This window comes from Etheostoma spectabile, chromosome 18 (assembly GCF_008692095.1).
Source record: "Etheostoma spectabile isolate EspeVRDwgs_2016 chromosome 18, UIUC_Espe_1.0, whole genome shotgun sequence".
NCBI classification, from domain to species: domain Eukaryota; kingdom Metazoa; phylum Chordata; class Actinopteri; order Perciformes; family Percidae; genus Etheostoma; species Etheostoma spectabile.
The window spans coordinates 21,994,925-22,007,373 of NC_045750.1; the positions used below are offsets into that span (position 1 = coordinate 21,994,925).

Below are 12,449 nucleotides of genomic sequence, written 5' to 3' on the forward strand. Positions count from 1 at the left end.
CTTGAGATAACTCTTGTTATGAATTGATACTATAAATAAAATTGAATTGAATTGAATGTCTTCATCTATTACTCTACTACTACAGTATTACTAGTTTAGACGAGGTGGTCAATTTAACAGAAATCCCAAATGTAAAAAGAATGCCAAATACCACTTCATCATCATCTTATTTAAATAAAAACGTTTGCACAGCAAATTTGTTCATTTTTATAGTTCACAAATACAGACTGAATGTCAATAATACAAAGGGATTTCAGTTGACTTAACAACATCTAGAGTAGTTTGAAACAGTCTTTGTGTGTGTGTGTGTATTTCACCGTGGCTCTCGCTCCTAGGCTGGTGTTCCTCAGTCCCTCCAGCTCTTCTGTCATCTTAGTAGCCAGAGCCTGCAGGTAGCCCCGAGCATCCTTCTCATCACTCACCCTGCAGCAAACGCACACAAATACACAAAAGTGCATTACCATACATGCAAAGACATTTCAAAGACACACTTTCAGTCAGTCTGAAAATATAACATTATGATACTTTATGAAATGCACCGATTCCCTTTCCACAACCGTAGTTTTATAACTAGTGTCACATTTGTCTCTTGTTCAGCCGTGTTTTGTCTTTTTCTTTGCCTGTCTTGCTGTTTTATCAAGTTTTTATGTAATGTAACCTTGGATGTTTTGAAAGGTGCCTCCAAATAAAATGTATTATTATTTTACCCATACACATTTACTATATGCCTAAAAAGGACCTAAAGTTGTTTTGACTGTTTTAGCAGTATTCCACACTTACTATGCTACACACATTTGCAAATTTCAAATATACACTGACTTCCACATGTACACACACACATTTTTCAGATTTAAACCTTAAAACAAAACAAAAAGTCATATTATGAGGACTATATATAACACTTTACCCACTAAGTGATCCTTTTGGCCCCAGTTTATCCACTGCAGTAGCACAGCACCTCCACCAAGAGGCACCATTACTCACTACATTCTTCTAAAAATGCATTACAGACTCAACATTTGTATGTGCATGTTTTTGGAATGTGAGTGTGTGCATTTGTGTGTTTCTGTGTCTGGCTGAATGTATTGTGTGTGTGTGTGTGTGTGTGTGTGTGTGTGTGTGTGTGTGTGTGTGTGTTGTTTGTGTTTGTGTTGTGTTGTGGAATGTGTCTATGTGAAGACTGCAGCTGTCCAACAGAGGAAGCTGAGCAGCTGGTGAGGTGTCAGCTGCCATGGGAAGTGATCTGAGAGGAAGGGAGGTCAAGTAGCTCTAAGATCTACAAGCATGCGAGAAATGCTACGGACTAACCCATACCCTACTAGACAACATGGTGTGTGGTGTGTGTGTGTGTATGTGTGAATGTGTGTGTGTGTGTGTGTGTGTGTGTGTGTGTGTGTGTGTGTGTGTGTGTGTGTGTGTGTGTCTCACCATTGGATGATTTCCGTTATCTGGGCCTCCCAGTGAGCTACACTCTCCTTTTTGTCAGCCAGCTCCCTCATCTCCTCCTCCAGCTGCCTGTTGGAGTCGCTCACCTTCTTAAACATGCTGGTCAGCTGAAGGAATAAGTGCAAACACACAAGCAAAGAAAACAGGTCACATTAAACATCATATTAAAAAGTCGTAAAGCTATCATTAGTTAGTATGGTAAATGAAGATGCTGAAATGATGAAAGGTGCTCAGCCTAGAAAATTATGACTGGTTCAGTATGTAAAATGAATCATTGTATTGTTGAAGGTTATGACTATTTTCATGATACACCTCCCAGATGCTCAACCACACTTGACCACAATGCTGCTAAGAAGGTGTGTGTGGACACACACCTTCTTAGCAGCATTGTAGACGAGTGTGGTTGAGCATCTGGGAGGTGTATCAACCAAACACACTCACGACCAGTAATTGATGTGCGTGTGCACGCAGGCACACCACACACACTCTAAAGTTTTCCTGAATCCTTTAATATGAGGTGTGTGTGTGTGTGTGTGTGAGAAGACCTAACAGTTGTGACGTCATTACCGGTCTCAAACTGTCCTAGTTTGCTTAAATACCTACTTTGTAGGCACATTTTTTAGTATGTTGCAACTGTCAAGACTGTGATGTAATGTGCATGTTAACATAGTAATTTAAGATTGTTTTGCAATTGTGATATCTATTCCTGGAGCTTGTTGCCTACAAATGTTTGGAATATCTTTGAGGACATAAAAAGTCATAACACTATGTTGTTGGAAAAGGCTCGGAGCCGCTGAAATAAACACAAACGTGGGATGAAATAAATATCGGCTTTTTCAACATGTGCTGTAAGTCTTTGGGCAAAAGCCCACAAAATGGAGAAAAATAAAATAAAAATCACTCAATCAAAATCACTCAAGATGTCTGCGACTGTTTGGAAGTGACCATCAGACAACAGGAAATCCCAAGTAGCAGGGCTGTCATACAAATCATGTACAGCGAGTGTGCCTTTCTTCACCAGGAGGAAACACTTGTTTACCTTGAGAACTATAATGCATAACCGCCATCAACTAACATTAAAATAAACAAATAAAAAGTGAAATTATTCATTACTGTATCAGTGTGATGCACATCATGGCTTGCAAATTTACTGAAAGGTTCGATAACAAGCTCTTTTTTTCTTAACTAATATTTTACTGGCAAGATTGTGGAGTTAAAAGGGTTTTGGTAAATCCAAACTGGAGGACTCGTACAAACATGTCTTACAGAAAAAGAAAGAGATTTCGGATAAGAATACAACAAAAATCTTCTATTTCATTCTAAACACGCAACAAAACAGTTTCTTATGTCTGGCTGAACTGCTATGGCAATAAGTTTCTTTCTGCATTATCATTAATCATTCTTCGCCAATTTGAGCCAGTGAAAATTTGACTTCAGAGGTTTGCTTGCTTACTCTACTTTACTGAAAACAAAAAAAGACAGAATTGAAGAAGGAGTGGCCTTTTTTGCTACTAAGCAAACACTGTTGATATTCGGTCCCTCCTTTGAAAGATAAGACTTACTCAAACAATAATATTTTCACACAATCAAAATATGAAGAACTGAGGCAAATCATACAGACATATCTAAACTGAGTGCTTTAGCTTTTAAAAAGATCTTTTTTCTGAATGTGAAATAACATAAAAATACATTAAATAACTAGAGTGACATGTGTTATCATTCCAGTGGCACCCACATCCCTATTCTCTCAATTTCATCCAGATATTTTTTTTCTGTTATCGGGTGCAGACTTTAAAAACAACACTCTGACATTTTATTCCATATGTCAAAATGCCTCCCACTTCTAAGACATTGTTTAAATTGGGGGTCTTTTTAAACCTCCAAGAGCGATTTCCAAAGTCAATAGAGCGTAATCCAGAGAGTTATTCCATCTGACTGTGTAGGAGGCTACAGGGTGTTTTATGGGGGATATTGAACAGTGATTTCTTTGGCATGGCTGGGGGAGACGGGGTGGAGGCAGGAATGTGATGAAAGGGTTCGTGCCGGCCGAGTGGGGGTCACCTGGGGTTAGGGGAATGTGTGTGTCTGTGTGTGTTTGAGAGGGATAAACAAATCACTAAAAAGCTCAGAAAGCAAGATAGAAAAGGGTGAGAGAAACTGGACCTGAGTGTTCTTAGTGTGATTTTTCTTTTATTTTGTGTCTATGTGACCAAATGTCTTACCTTATCCAGTTCACTGGACAGCTTCTTATTTTCTTCAGTAAGCAGGACTCTCTCCCTGTCGTACTTCTGCTTGTTCTCCGTCTCCATCTCTTCTCGCTCGCTTTGGCTGGAGGAAACACACACAAGACACACAAAGACACACATACACACACAGACACACACATACACACACAGATTGTTAAACTTGTGGCACTGTATAAGCTTACATGTATACCCTAACCATAATTCACAGCTGCAAATCCAATGTCAATCTTTAAAAAAAAATGGGACTTTATTCAGAGATTTTGATTTTGTGGAATTACTTTTTACAACTGCCACTTTACGTTGAACTTACCAACAGGAGTATAAACAAATTAAAAATATAACCGAATGTACACCAATCTCTCAGAAGGCCTCATCTATCCTCCTACCTTCGTTCGTGTGAGGACCTTTGGCTCCACACATTTCCTTAAAACCTAAACCAAAGGCTTGGCCCTAAGACCAGGCTCACATTATTCAGCCCAAACACATTAATGCAGTTAGAACCTGATACAGCGGTGTGTTTAAATATGAAGTACAAAGCACTGTGAGAATAATGTCAGCAACACCGGGCAGCAAAGTTAGGCTACAGGGTACAAAAACAAAGCTTGAAAGCTCTCTCCTCAAAAACAAGATCTTATAAAAAAAAAGTGATTAAACCAGCAGTTCTCAACATGGGATCAGGTGGCCCTGAGTACCTACCAGGGGGTCTGCTGCAGATAAATAACTGACTTAGTTTCATTTCTTGTTATTTAATATCAGAGAAGGCACATTTTGACAGAATTTCTTTTTTTTTTTTTTTTACTAATTCAACAATTTCCGTACTTTACTTACTCTACTTACCATTCAAAACTACAGTATTGTGTACAAAAAAACAAGTTGTACTACTTAAATTTGTAAGAAGCGAGTTTAAGAAGATTTTTCAATTAAGAAATACACCCTAGATTAGGTACAGTAAGCCTAAATGAGTACAATTGCAACTGATCATCTCAACAGCACTGTCACTGCCTGCTTGGATAGTTGCGTTTAGAGAAGTGTTTTTAATGGAATGGCAATAATATAATTTATATAAGCAACCATTTCATAAGGATAAGTAAACGAGTTCTCTGAATCTTTGAAATTACTTATTATTTTACCGATCTAAGCGCACGGCGTGAAGGGCCTGGCGTAGGGTGTGTACAAATCTACTTTTGTTAGTTTAACGGTAGAAAAAAAGGTGTGCCGGGTACATGATTCAAAAGGGTTGTACTTATTGTCTTCATTAATTCATAGGTGTGTTTTGGGCGCAACATGCAATAAACCAATCAGAGTGTCATATCCCAGTCCCTTTAAAAGCCAGGCGCGTTTTTTACCTTGGCGCATTGCTATTATGATGACTAGCGGATTTGCTAGTCATCATTCCAAGAGGTATTCCATGTATATGTAGATATACACAATAATACTATTTCACATTGGTGCAAGATAGGGCCCTGAATCTTCATGCATCTCCTGGAAAATGGGGGTCAATATGGAGGGATGAAAAAACTTGAAAACCTCTGGAAGAAAGTTACCTGCAAAAGGGGTTTTTCTCTCCTTGGGTTAGGGGAAACACAACTATTAAATTCTAACAATATATTAATCTCACAAAAATTTGATTAACTATTCAAAACACTACTTCACAGTTACTACACACTGATACCAATATAACTTATTACCTGATGCAATCATCACTGGAAAGGACAATGAAGAAAACAAAAATAATGTCAACAGCCAGGACATTGGACATTGCTACAACCAAAATTACACAAGTGGGAAAAAAAACATTTGCCTTGATCAGATGAAAGAAAGAAAAAGTGATAAAGTACCTCTCGCGTCGAGTCTTGTCCAGCTTGTCTTTGAGCATCAGGATCTCTTTCTGCAGGGCGAGGTGTTGGCTCTCAGCGTCCCGCAGCTCCTTGCGCAGGGCTTTCAGCTCCGAGCTGTGCTGCGCTTCCCTGCGTGCCAACTCCTCCTCGTACAGGAGCGTTTTCTTCTCCAGATCTCCCCGCAGGCGGCCCACCTCCTGGGTCTGGTCCGCTGAGGCCGGGGCAGCAGAGGAGCCGGCCTGCTTCAGCTGATTGGGGGGGTGCGGGGGGTGGGAATACAGAGTAAAAGTGGGGTTGGTGAGGTTGAGCGGCAGACGTAAAGATTAGTAAAGTATGGAGAGAAAAGTGTGAATAAGATCAGTAAGTGGCCATTCACGCAGCTTGAGTCGGCCGCCAGACGGTGCAGCGACAAAACAGGTCATTCCATTCATTTTTAATGGGGGTAGTGCGTTTAGCCTGTGGTGGAGGCTGCTGCAGGGGGGACATAAAAAAAAAAAAAACACAGCAGGCCTGCGGCAAAAAGTTCAGACTGACTCAACTGTTGAGAAACACAACCAGACGTCACGCTGCAGTGGCTGATAAGGTAAACGGCGATCAGACTTGTCTCAGACATGTAGAGGGAACCTAAATGCCTCTATCACTGCCACAAGAAAGTTTTAAAAGATAAACAAAAGCACTGAATTGTCCAGGAGTACTTGTTAAAGCTCAATGTTTGCCAAATAACAAAGCACAGTCTATCTGTCTCACTCGTCTCTTCTCCTCTCTTTCTCCGGGTAACGTAGCTGCCTTCAAGTGCAGTCGGAAACGACGAGATCTATAAACGATCTGAAGGAAAACAGTAGCTGTGAAATATACAGTCTACATGTGCTACATCGGGGGGTTAAAGAACACAACAGGACGTTGCAATGCAGCGGAAAGCGATCACGCAATTGACCAACAAACTAAACTCCCTTTTCTCTCGAAGATTTTGGAGAAAGCAGTTCTTTTACAGTTACAGTCGTTTTTAGATACACATGGTGTTCTTGAGGTGTTCCAATCTGGTTTTAAGACATTTCATAGCACTGAATCTGCACTTTTAAGAGTTTTTAACGATCTTTTAATCTCAACTGATTCTGGAGATTATGTAGTTCTTATTCTTTTAGATCTTACAGCAGCATTTGACACAGTTGACCACAGCATCCTTATTTCTCGCCTCGAGCATGGCGTGGGGATTAGGGGCACTGCCTTGGAGTGGTTTAGGTCATACTTGTCGGACAGAGATTTTAGAGTGAGTTTTGGTGGCTCTATTTCACCTTCTGTGTCCCTCACATGTGGAGTTCCACAGGGTTCCCTCTCTCGACTACAGCTGGTTCAAAACGCTGCTGCTCGCCTCCTTACTGGAACTCGTAAGCAAGATCACATCACCCCTGTCCTTGCCTCTCTCCACTGGCTCCCAGTTACTTTTAGGATTGATTTTAAGATTTTATTGTTTGTTTTTAAAGCCCTCCATGGACTAGCTCCAGTCTACATAACTGATCTGTTGAAGCCACATGCTCCTTCAAGATCTTTAAGGTCTGCAAACCAGTCTCTTCTTGTTGCCCCTAAAACACGGCTGAAGAGTAGAGGGGATCGGGCTTTCTCAGCCGCAGCCCCGAGACTTTGGAATGAGCTGCCTCTACATGTCAAACTGGCCCCCAGCCTTCCGGTTTTTAAATCGCGACTTAAAACACATTTTTATTCCCTGGCTTTTAATACAGCATGAGAACTGTATGTTGTATTTGTCTGGTGTTGTATTCTGTCTATTTATTGTTCCATGTCTATGTACAGCACTTTGGTCAACCAGGTTGTTTTTAAATGTGCTCTAGAAATAAAGTTTGATTGATTGATAAAGTTTGAACAAACACCTGGTCTAAAGTCAACAACACAGCACTTCATTGTTATTTTAACGCAGGCTTCACCTCGTGGAGTTCTGGTGGCACAGTGCTCGTGCCATATATGATCTGCTCGTGTGCTATTAGTTTCTTCTTCTGTAAATCTCTCTTTCCTGCTTAGCGAATCCGCCATCATAATAGCAACGTGCCATGTACAAACGCGCCTGGCTTTTAAAGGGATTGGGAGATGACACTCTGATTGGTTTATTGCATGTTACGCTCAAAACACAGCTATGAATTAATGAGGACATTAAGTACAACCCTTTTGACCCTTTTTTCCACGATTAAACTAGCAAAAGTGGATTCGTACACGCCCTAAAAGCACCTGTGCCAGGCCCTTCACGCCGTGTGCTTTGATTGTTAAAATATGGCCCTTTGTGTCAGTACAGAGCAAACGCACAACTGTATAAATACTTCTGGTCTGAACCACGAGTCTGAACTTTCAGGGATGCACGGAGACTCTGTGGATGGATAGGTTCGTGTTCAGCTGTGTTTGTTTGCACGCTTACCTTAAGCCCTTCCAACTCCTCCTCCAGCTGTCGGCTATACTGCTCATTACGCTCTCTCAGCTTCCTCTCTTTCATAGCCTCCGCTGTCTTCTCCTCCGTCTGCACCTCCATCTGATTCACACATAAACTCCAGTGATTGGATGCAAGCATACATCGTACACCATTGTTCCCTATATGCACCCATTTCAACCAGGGCTGCACAATATATTGTTTTTCTGTATTGTCATTGCAATATCAACTGCCGCAATACACAAATGGTAAATGTTTAGATAAGATAGATTTTGTTTTGTAAGTTGAAAAGAACATATCGGCAGAAAACTGGACTTTAAAACTGAGCTATCATACTTTTTTTTAGTTGTGCATTTTATATTCAATTCAATGTTTAATTTGTTCAAAAAAAGAAAGCTGGAAAGGATTTCCTTTGTTTCAAATTCAACAAGCCATTTGTTGTATTTTAGCAGAATACTGCAAGCAGCAGAAAGACTAAACTGAGAACACATTAGTATCCGTTTATCAGACGTAATATTGTTATTGCGACATTCAACAACATTATCGCATATTTTCCTCATATCGTGCAGCCCTAATTTCAACATCTTTTTTATACATGTTAATACAATTGTAACCTATAAAATCCCATCAAAATCATGCACAAGCTAGACGCAACAACCACACATAACTGCACCAATACACAAAAGAACTAAAAATTAAATGGAATTAGTGGCCTTATTCCAATGTATTGTGCTGCATATTAACTTAAGGATGCATTATTACTTTAATTACATATTCAATTTCATTTTAACATCACTTACTTACACTGCAATATTGTTTTCTTGTACTATGGCAACCGCACTTTACTTTACAATACCTTTATTTGACGCCACTTCAGTCTACCTTCTGGTCATTGTATTGTTTGCCTGTTTTTCTTGTGTGTTTACTTGTTTGTTTGTTTGTTTTTGCTTTTATTGTGGAAAATGCTACTGTAACAAGAGAATTTCCCTGCTGTGGGATGAATAAAGTATTATCTAATCTAATCTAATCTGAAACTATGATGTGCTTTGTTACTTTAAACTGATGGAAATCTACCCAAATGTCTTTCACGTTCTTGCAAGTGTGTAGAAACCAATTATAAACTGAAATACAACCACTGCAACATTGTTTCTAATCTACTATATAAATAATCATGGAAATGCAGAAATATTTCAAGAAATGTGATATGAGGACAATACACGGACGCCATTTTGTGCACCAACCAGTTGCTGGTGATGGAACAGGGTGTTCTAGCAACCACAGGGAGACTACTCTACCTCTTTCCTGGCCCTCTCAGACTTCCGCACCTCAAGGCGAAGCGCCTCAAGCTTCTGAGTCTGGCTCTCCATCTCCTCCTCCTTGTCGCGCAACTGGCGAGCCAGACGCTGCTTCATCGACCTGGGTGAAAAGTTCAGTCACAGAAAACATTTTTTATTTTAAAAATAAAAACGTACAAAAAAGGCGGAACAATGAAATGCACCTTGAGCAAGTATTTGTGTCACAAGTGAACAGTCGGCATTTAAAAAAAAAGGTAGGGGGGGGGGGGGGGGGGTGATCCTACTTGAGGTCTGTGAGTTTCTCGTTAAGCTCAGAAAACTCCTGCATGGCCAGTTTTCTCTGGCTGTGGGCTTCCTTCAGCTCTTTCGACTGAGACTTCAGCTTCTCGTTGGACTCAGCAAGATCCTGGCCACAAAAGAAGGGAGAGCGTAGATCAACATTTAGATTCTCACAGTGACTTCAAGGAAAATTCATCTCAATATAAGAAAGGCGTTTATTTGACTTTTTGACATCAAAATCAAAGCAATCACGTTTTTTCCCGACACTAGGGGCACATCATCTGTTACTAACATAAGGAAAATACACACACACACATACACACACTAGTGCTTCTACCTTGTGCATATCATCCCTCTCCTGTGTAACGCTCTTCATCTGTTTCTCCAGAGTCTTGGCGTGTTTGGATGAGTCCTCCAAATCCCTGCGCGCCGACGACACGTCCTCCAGTTGCTTCTCCCGTTGGCCCGACTCTGACACACACAGACACATGCATGCAAACAGGTTAATAAAACCTTACTTAAAGGTATATTATGCAGTAGTATCCTTAAGGAACACTGTATATAGACTAATAGGCACGTAGGGGTTTAACCCTCAGCCAATGACAGCGAGCAGGGTGGCCCAGTCCCTTTCTTAACAGACACACAATTTAACAGTGGCTGTGTTAGTTTGTTTCCAAAAGTTTAATACTCCAAAGTTCTATTTAGAGTATTCCCAAACTTAAAATTAGGCTGGTTAGAAAGTGAATAGGTGAATTCCAACCCCTAAGGTCGGTGAATGAGGAGAAAAAGAATCCTGACCAGCGATCTGCTTCTTGAGGATGTCAATCTCGCTCTTTAGACTCCTGATCTCCACCTCCTTGTTGGCGCTGACAGGGCCCTCGCCTGTTGGGTGCTGCAGGGCCTGCACCGTCTGAGTCGCCTCTGCAACCGGTCAGGGGAGACGCATTAGTTATGTCTTCCTTGTTGTTGTTTTTTGTTTAAAAATAAAACTTGGTTGTGAGGAGAAAATACCTAATAAAAGAGGACTCTCAATATGATCCATTTATTTAGATTTTATTAAAAAAAAACTTTTTGGCACACATTCTACATAGTCTACTAAATGTACAGTACAGTGTGGGTTTACAGTATGTATGTCAGTAAATGTATGCGTGCATGTTTTGGTAATCTGAACTCTTTAAGCAACAGTTAAACAACAGTAGACTGAATGCACCAATGTGTCTCCTCCCTCTCAGCCTCAAATTGCAAAGAGAAACTTTGTACATCAGCCTTACCTTGGAGTTTGCGGCTCAGCTCTACTTTCTCCTGCTCCAGGCGACGGATCCTCCTCTCGTAAGCCTCTGTGGCCAGGCTGTCCTCCAGGCTTCGCTGGACATCCAGGTCCAATTGGTCCCGGCCTGCCTTACTCGGCTCCCCTGCCAGCTGTCGCAGGCAGGCCCGGTCAGATAGGGTACTACAGAGGCAGAAAAAAATTATATAAGGTTAGGTAGAGAGAAAAAAGGTGTAGGAGGCATGGAAACAGTAGCAGTAAGTCAGTGATGGAAGAAGAGTGAGGAAAGTTGATCAAAATGGCAGACAGATTGAATGATAAGGGGGGAAAGGCCATTTATAGAGTTGCAAAATGGAAATAATGGTTTTAAACCATATTAGGAAATTCAATATGAAAGTGTTTCGTTAAGGGAGGGGGAGAGGCCGGAGGGAAATTACAGAGAAACAGCAGGAAGAGGGGGAAACAGGAAAGAGAAGTGGACGACAGAGATAGAGATGAGTTGAAAGATGAGAGGATGTTGAGTCATGGAAGAAGGGGGAGAGGGAGGGTGGAAAAGGAATGACATAGGAAGATGGGGAGTGTGGCAGAGAGAAAGAGAGAGACAGTGGGGGTAAGAGGAGAGAAAGAAAGAGTAGAAAGGAGCATTATCACTGGGCCTTGAAGAGATAAAAAAGTTAGTGGTGGGGTTGTTGCTTTCCCACAGGGAGCGTTGAGTGTGAAGATCTACAGCGAGTCTTGAACATCACCTTATTAGGGATGGAAGCTAATTCAGCCTCCTACGCCTCAATGCTAGGCAGTGAGAAGGCTTGTCTGGGAAATCTGTGTGATTACTAATTATATATCATGCTAGATTGCAACAAGGTGCCACATGCTTTTCATCTGTCTTCATCGGAGTGATGAAAATGGATAACAACAATCTTAATTTTGCCAACTGGAAAATATACTGCAGGAAAATACTGCCTTTGCTTCCCTTATCCGCCCACTAAAGATCCCCTAATCACAGTCATAATAATCAAGTGTGAAGAAAGACTTTTCAACAACAACAAAAAAGACAAAATGACCAACGCTGAAGTCTAAATATAGGCGGCGGTTAAAAATAACCTTTTAACAGTCCATTTATACATCTGGTTGCCGTGGTAGCACTTACCATTTACTGGTGTAGGTGAAGCCCACAAAGGGCAGGTGGTGGCCAGAGAAGGCAGTGTGAGAGGGAGGGGGCATGGTCTCCTGAAATATTATGATAAAACATGACAAAGAAGTGAGTTTGTCACGTCTAATATATGCAATTATAAGCTCAATATGAATACAACGCCCTTACCGAGTTCTTCAGGCAGTCATCATCCACATCAAAGTTGGAGGTATCTGTAGGACTGCTGACCTCAGGGATGTACGGCGCCTCACACGTAAGGATGTTTTCCCAATCAATGCCTGAACACAAGAGAGGCCACAATTGGAACACAGGAGGATCCATAATTCCCTTATTAATAAGCACATAATAGAGGCACAAATCTATGAACTCTGGATACCTTAAACTGATAATTATTGAAGGTGTATTCATTTATTAAACCTGTTTAAAGATATACTGTAAAGTCAAACAATTTATATATTATAAACACACACACACACACACACACACACACACACACACAC

At 40.9% G+C, this 12,449-nt stretch overlaps 1 protein-coding gene across 9 annotated transcripts in view; it reads right to left on the reverse strand.

Moving 5' to 3' along the window:
* Nucleotides 1-12,449, reverse strand: part of cdc42bpab (CDC42 binding protein kinase alpha (DMPK-like) b) — a 95,160-nt gene that overhangs the window by 20,698 nt on the left and 62,013 nt on the right. For 5 of the 9 annotated variants that reach the window (XM_032542829.1, XM_032542827.1, XM_032542831.1 and 2 more), the window contains exons 9-21: nucleotides 12,118-12,227; nucleotides 11,947-12,026; nucleotides 10,804-10,982; nucleotides 10,331-10,453; nucleotides 9,870-10,003; nucleotides 9,538-9,659; nucleotides 9,254-9,374; nucleotides 7,950-8,060; nucleotides 5,531-5,778; nucleotides 5,381-5,395; nucleotides 3,669-3,774; nucleotides 1,429-1,553; nucleotides 318-423 (exon numbers count right to left, since the gene is read on the reverse strand). In XM_032542829.1, coding sequence (XP_032398720.1) covers nucleotides 318-423; nucleotides 1,429-1,553; nucleotides 3,669-3,774; nucleotides 5,381-5,395; nucleotides 5,531-5,778; nucleotides 7,950-8,060; nucleotides 9,254-9,374; nucleotides 9,538-9,659; nucleotides 9,870-10,003; nucleotides 10,331-10,453; nucleotides 10,804-10,982; nucleotides 11,947-12,026; nucleotides 12,118-12,227 — 1,580 coding nt within the window. The remainder of the gene's footprint in view (nucleotides 1-317; nucleotides 424-1,428; nucleotides 1,554-3,668; nucleotides 3,775-5,380; nucleotides 5,396-5,530; nucleotides 5,779-7,949; nucleotides 8,061-9,253; nucleotides 9,375-9,537; nucleotides 9,660-9,869; nucleotides 10,004-10,330; nucleotides 10,454-10,803; nucleotides 10,983-11,946; nucleotides 12,027-12,117; nucleotides 12,228-12,449) is intronic. The other 4 variants (XM_032542830.1, XM_032542826.1, XM_032542833.1 and 1 more) reach the window with 2 other exon arrangements.